The 7,080-nt window shown below is 48.5% G+C and overlaps 1 protein-coding gene across 1 annotated transcript in view; it reads right to left on the bottom strand.

Annotated features, from left to right (window-relative positions):
• Positions 1-7,080, bottom strand: part of SDR42E2 (short chain dehydrogenase/reductase family 42E, member 2) — a 31,870-nt gene that overhangs the window by 18,368 nt on the left and 6,422 nt on the right. The window contains exon 6 of the mRNA XM_011931909.1: positions 6,445-6,520. Coding sequence (XP_011787299.1) covers positions 6,445-6,520 — 76 coding nt within the window. The remainder of the gene's footprint in view (positions 1-6,444; positions 6,521-7,080) is intronic.

Genomic DNA, 7,080 nt, shown 5'->3' with positions numbered 1-7,080 from the left:
TAAGGACTAGATAATAGATATCTAAGAGACAAGGATGGTCTCGATCTCCTGACCTCGTGATCCGCCCGTCTCGGCCTCCCAAAGTGCTGGGATTACAGGCTTGAGCCACCGCGCCCGGCGTTCTCTCCTTTTTCTAATCATCAGTTGGATAAGGACCAGGAGAGGTCCTTATGTATAGATAAGGACTAGATAATAGATATCTAAGAGACAAGGACTCTCAGAGAGGTCCTTCTATGTTCCTGGTGCTCTGATACGTCAAGGTTGGAGATGTTATAATCCCTGCCTATGGAAAAAAAACAACACAGCTCAGAGAAGGGATGTGGTTTGCTTCCAGTCACACAGATCAGCACGGTGGAGCTGAGATGGGGACCTGAAGTCCACACCGTTTCCACTAATGCCCCTGCTTCTCAGCGGTAAGGCAAACAGTGAACCTTGTATTTTAGCCAGCGCAGCCTTGGTTTCCTCACATGGAAAATGGGTGCTTTGGAAGTGTCAGCAGCTGCTACACTTTCCAATCAATGCAGAAAGGAAAGAGCCGAGGTCTGTACCCCTTTCACTGCTCTATCTCTGCGGAGCTCCCCAGACCCCGACAGAGCTCAATCTAGGGCTTCCCAAATTCTCCACTGGAGGCACCCAAATGGCAGAAGCGGGTGTACATGTCTCTCCTGGGGCGGTCTGAGGGTACAGTCTGGGGGTACATATGTCTGCCACAGACATATGTCAGTCTTGTCTTAAGAACACCTACTACTAGCTGGGAGCAGTGGCTCACGCCTGTAATCCCAGCACTTTGGGAGGCCAAGGCAAGAGGATTGCTTGAGCCCAGGAGTTCGAGACCAGCCTGGGCAACATAGAGAGACTGTCTCTACTATTTATTAAAAAAAAAATAATACAAAAAGCACCTACAAAGTATTCAGTTTATCCTCATAATTCATGTTTAAGATTTTAAAAAATGTTCTTTTATTTTTATTGCCATATAATAATTGTACATATTTGTGGGGTAAGGTGTGATGTTTTGGCTCTGAAGTTTAGAGTGCAAGGGACACCTAAGGTTTTTACCTCCGTGAATACAGTGTGTAATGATCAAATCTGGGTAATGAGCATGTCTATTAATATCACCTTAAATGTTTATCATTTCTTTGTCTTGGGAACATTCACATCTACTGCCTGGGCAAGAAAGTGAGACCCCATCTCTGAACAAAAAAAAAAAAAAAAATTAGCCAGGCACTATGGTGTGCACCTATAGTCCCCAAGTTCTGGGAGGCTGGGGTGGGGGAATCGCTTGAATCCGAGAGTTTGAGGCTGCAGTGAGCCATGATAGCGCCACTGCACTTCAGCCCGGGCGACAGAGTGAGACCCTGTCTCAAAGAAAAAAAAAAATCCACTCTTCTAGCTATTTGAAAATACGCAATAAATAGTTGTGAATTATAGTCACTATATAGTGCTATAGAACACTATAACTTTTTTAAAAAAAGATTTTTAGAAAATATTTAAAATGGCCTTTTTTTTTTTTTTTTAAATAGAGTCTTGCTCTGTCGCCCAGGTTGGAGTGCAATGGCACAATCTCGGCTCACTGCAACCTCTGCCTCTCGGGTTCAAGTGATTCGCCTGCCTCAGCCTCCTGAGTAGCTGGGATTACAGGCATGTGTCACCATGCCCCACTAATTTTTGTGTATTTTTAGTAGAGGAGGGGTTTCGCTATATTGGCCAGGCTGGTCTTGAACGCCTGACCTCAGGTGATCCACCTGCCTCAACCTCCCAAAGTGCTGGGATTACAGGCGTGAGCCACTGTGCCCAGCCTAAAAGGACTTATTTAATTAATTATTTTTAGAGACAGGGTCTCACTGTGTCACCCAGGCTGAAATGCAGTGGTGCCTCATGGCTCCCTGCATCTTCAACCTCCCGGGCTCAAGCAATTGGCCTACCTTAGTCTCCCAAGTGGATGGGACTACCGACTCATACCACCACACCCAGCTGGTTTTTTTTGTTTTTGTTTTTTTAAATTTTTAATAGATATAAGGTCTCTCTATGTTGCCCAGGCTGGTCTTGAACTCCTGAGCTCAAACAATCCTCCCACTTCAGCCTCCCGAATTTCTGGGATTACAGGTGAGCCACCGTGCCCCACCTTAATTTTATAAATTAATTAACTCCCAGCCCCAATTTCTCAACTAAAATGGAGCCTCTTGGAAGAGGTTCCACTCTCCCTCCCAAGGCTCAGGTTCCCAATGGGGCTGAACCTCGGTATGGAATCCCTGAGTGGGTCATCCTCCATGACTGCTTTCCTTTGGAGAACCCCTCCCCTCTGCATGAGGTCTTAGCAGGACCATCAGTCTAGAAGGAGGCCATGGAATGTTCTCACCCATGATGTCAAGAGGGGGACTCTTGACATCATTGACACCAGGACCTAAAATCCTAGGAGTGGAGTCACCCAAAGGAAACTGGTCATCAGTTTCTGTCACCCAGGTCCCTGAAGCTGCCTTAACACTATCCTTTCCGAGCCCTGGTGGTCATGTTTCTAGAAATCTATTTTCTAGAAGCTAGCCCACATCCTTCTAAGATAAGTTCCCTTTCCCCCATAAATGAGCCAGGGCCAGTGTCTCTGGGTCATAACCAAATGCCCTGACTGCTACATCCTCTGAGCCCCTCACTTTACCTTGAGGCCCCATGCAGTGGGTTAAATGGTGGCCCCCAAAAGATATGTCCGTGCCCCCAAATCTGTGGATGTCACCTTAGTTGGAAAAAGGGTCATTGCAGATGTCATTGAGGATCTTGAGATGAGATCTTCCTGAGATATCCAGGGAGGCCCTCTATCCAGTGATAAGTGTCCTTAAAAGACTCACAGAGAAGAGACAGATGGAAAAGAGGAGAAGGTAATGTGAAGGCGGAGGCAGGGGCTGGAGCGATGCAGCCACAAACCAAGTAATGCCTGGGGCCGCCAGAAACTGGAAGAAACAAGGAAGGAGTGCAGGCCAGGCACGGTGGCTGTTGCCTGTAATCCCAGCACTTTGGGAGGCCAAGGTGGGTGGATCACCTGAGGTCAGGAGTTTGAGACTAGCCTGGCCACCTGGTGAAACCCCATCTCTACTAAAAATATAAAAATTAGCCAGGCATGGTGGCACATGCGTGTAATCCCAACTACTCAGGAGGCTGAGGCAGGAGAATTGCTTGAACCCAGGAGGCGGAGGTTGCAGTGAGCCAAGATCACGCCACTGCACTCCAGCCTGGGCAACAGAGTGAGACTCTGCCTCAAAGGAAAAAAAGAGGAAGGAGTGCAGCCTACCTGAGCCTCTGGGAGTGCCACCCAGCTGACACCTTGATTTCAGACTGGCCTCCAGGACGGTGAGGGAATAAATGATTGTCTTTTGTTCATTTGTTTTTGAGAGAGGGTCACAGCTCACTGCCATCTTGACTTCCCTGGGCTCAGGTGATCCTCCCACCTCTGCCTCCCGAGTAGCTGGAAGGACAGGTGTGCACCACCACACCAGACAATGTTTGTATTTTTTTTTGTGGAGACAGAGTTTTGCCATGTTGCCCGGGCTGGTCTTGAAATCCTGGGCTCAAGCAATCCTCACATCTTGGCCTCACAAATTGCTGGGATTACAGGTGTCAGCCACCATGCCCGGCCCATTTCTGTTGTTTTAAGTCATCAAATTTGGGTGGCATCATCTGTCACAGCAGCCACAGGATACTAACACACCCAGAGACAGAAGACAGGAGGACATAACTGCATTAACACTGAGCTAGGATCTGCACGCCTCAGGACTCTGCTTCCAGGACTATGCTGGAACTGCACTGAGTCAGAAAAACAGTCTCAGGAACCCGCTTGGATAGTAGGGAGTGGAAATGACCCCAGGTGACTGCAGCTGGACTCCTGGAAGGCAGGTATCAGGTGAGCTTTCCTGTAAACAGCCTGCAGCTAATTTTAAACTCTGGGTCACCTGGGCATAGTGGGGGGAGGTTGGGTTGCAGCTGACGTTGGCAGGCGGGGCATTGGACAGCTACTTCACGGAGGGCCAGGGTATCTATGACTCTCCTGACCATGGAAAGCTGCAGATGCTCGTATAAATAATTCTTGGCTGGAGGATTAGGTGTCTAGAGTACAGGCTGCTGGGTTGGCCAGCAGAGGCCCCAGGTAGAGAAAATATTATTCAACTGCACAAGGTTGAAACCTCTGGGACAGCAGCTGGATATTTCTACTGGGATCAGGGGTCCAGGCCTGACTGGCTCAGGGTGATGGGGAGTGGGGTGGGGGTTGGGGGATGGGGAAGATTTTAGGGAAAAGAGTCAGTGCTCAGGGACCTGCTCAGCTGGGGCTGCAGCGCTGCACAGTGATTAAGCCCCAGGCTCTGGTGTAAAACTCTCCTGGGGTTCAAATCCCATCTCTACCACCTAACAGCAGGATGATCTTGAGTGAGGTCAGTTCATCTGTCTGTTTTCTCACCTGTACATTGAGGATTATTATTATTATTATTTTTGAGACGGAGTCTCGCTCTGTCACCCAGGCTGGAGTGCAGTGGCACGATCTCAGCTCATGCAACCTCCACCCCGCTGGGTTCAAGGGATTCTCCTGCCTCAGCCTCCCAAGTAGCTGGGACTACAGGGACGTACCACCATGCCCATCTAATTTTTTCATATTTTTAGTAGAGACGGGGTTTCACCATATTGGCTAGGCTGGTCTTAAACTCCTGACCTTGTGATCTGCTGCCTTGGCCTCCCAAAGTGCTGGGATTACAGGTGTGAGCCACCGCACCCAGTGAGGATTATGATTTTTAAGCCCCCCAACTCTCCAAATCCACTTGGCTCTCAAGTTCAGAGAGTTTGATAGTGAAGGGAAACCAAGTTATCTGATTCTTTTTACTTTCTGAATTTTAGAAAGCTATATATATATATAGTACAAAATATATGTATTTTGCACAGACAGGGTTTTACCATGTTCTCCAGGCTGTTCTTGAACTCCTAAACTCAAGCCATTCATCCACTTCTGCCTCCCAAAGTGCTGAGATTACAGGCGTGAGCCACCGCACCAGCCCAAGTAGTGATAATTTGGATAGCACGAAATTTATCTGAATAAATTTGGCTCTGAAGTTTAGAAAGCAAGGGATACCTATGGTTTTTACCTAAAAGGCATGTTGTGAAGGGTTAATTTGACCTTTGCATATAAAGTTAGCAACCTGTGGGAGGAGAGTCCGTGAAAAAAATATGAGATAAAATTAAAATAAAGGGAAAAGTAGAATAAAGAATGGGGCCGGGTGCGGTGGTTCACGGACTCCCATGCCTATAATCCTAGCACTTTGGGAGGCCGAGGCAGGTGGATCACTTGAGGTCAGCAGTTCCAGACCAGCCTGACCAACATGGTGAAACCCCATCTCTACTAAAAATACAAAAATTAGCCAGGTGTGGTGGCATGCACCTGTAATCCCAGCTACTTGGGAGGCTGAGGCAGGAGAATCGCTTGAACCCAGGAGGCGGAGGTTGCAGTGAGCCAAGATCATACCATTGCACTGCAGCCTGGGTGACAGAGCAAGACTCCTTCTCAAAGAAAAAAAAAAAAAATAAGAGATTAAGAATTGTATTTTAAAGAAAAAAATAGCATGCAAAATAGGGCCTGGCATGTAGTGTGCATTCAAGAAATATGGACTATTTGCATTCTATTATTACTCGTCTATAACCAGAAGAGGCAATATAAAAAGGTAGCCAAGGCCAGGCATGGTGGCTTATGCCTGTAATCCCAGCATTTCGGAGTCCGAGGCAGGAAGATCACTTGAGGCCAGGAGTTTGAGACCAGCCTGGACGACATCGTGAGATCCCATCTCTATAAAAAAAATTTAAAATAAGCCTGGTGTGGTGGCACACACCTGCAGTTTCAGCCACCTGGGAGGCAGAGGCAGGAGGATTACTTAAGCCCAGGAGTTCGAGGCTGCAGTAAGCTATGATTGTGCCATTCCACTCCAGCCTGGGCAACAGAGCAAGACCTTATCTCTAAAACAAACAAATAAATAAGACAGCCAAGGTAGACTCTTCTGGGAAGTTATTGAAGTTCGAGCCTTTGGGCCTCTCCCTTGCAAGGCCCCTCCAAAGTGTTATACCTCATTCCACACTCATAATTTGGTGCTCTTTTGTCTAAAGAGAGACCCTAAAGCTGGATCCACTCCTATGCAGGAGAAAAGAGAGCCAGACCTGGGTTTGCTCAAGTCTCTTCGCCACCTGACTGTGAGCTATGTAAGGGCAGACACTGGGCCTGACTTCTGGGCTGTATCCCTGGCGGGGTGCAGCCACATAGCAGGTGTTCAGAATGTGCTGAATGATGAATGGGCAAGACCCTGGGAAACCATCCTTTGGGAGGAAAGTGGGTCTCAGTCACATGTTAGCATGAATCACACAGGTATTTTGGACGAGGCAGCAGTGTGGCAGGTGCATTTGGTATAAGCAGAGCCCCATGATACTCACCTGGGAGAGGCGTCCCATTGGCCATGAGGGTCAATTGGTCAGCGATGGCTTTGGTTCGGGAGTAGTGGTCTATGTGCTGCCAGAGGCCAGGAAAAACAGAACCACCAGAGAGGGTCAGCAATGCTGCTGGCAATGCTTGCCCAGCCTGGCCCAGCCCCAGGGCTGCACCTTCCCTTGGGACTCCCACTGGGATATGGCCAAGCCCCGAGCCCCATGGCCTTTCCTCTCCCCTGGGTGGGAGAACAGTGCATCTCCTTCCAGAGCCACAGGAGCAGAGGAGCACTGGGTTCAGAGCAGTAAAAATGACTAGGGGCAGCCCAACTCAGGGAGACTCCTGCTGGCCCCAGACACCTGTCCTTGCAAGGCTGATGCTGGACACACGCTGGATGAATTACCTACACATGGCTCTTTTGTGTTCACATGGCATTTTCACATTGGTTATCTTACTTCCTGCTCTGCACAACCCCATGGCAGTAGTGTTACCATGCTGGGATGAAGAAACAGAGGCTTTTCTGGGTGCAGTGGCTCATGCCTGTAATCCCAGCACTTTGGGAGGCCCAGGAGGGAGGATTGATTGAGCCCAGGAGTTTGAGACCAGCCTGGGCAACACAATGAAACCTGTATCCACTAAAAATA

This window comes from Colobus angolensis, unplaced genomic scaffold (genome assembly GCF_000951035.1).
Source record: "Colobus angolensis palliatus isolate OR3802 unplaced genomic scaffold, Cang.pa_1.0 Scaffold92, whole genome shotgun sequence".
Taxonomy (NCBI): Eukaryota; Metazoa; Chordata; class Mammalia; order Primates; family Cercopithecidae; genus Colobus; species Colobus angolensis.
This window is presented reverse-complemented; position numbering and strand designations above follow the sequence as displayed.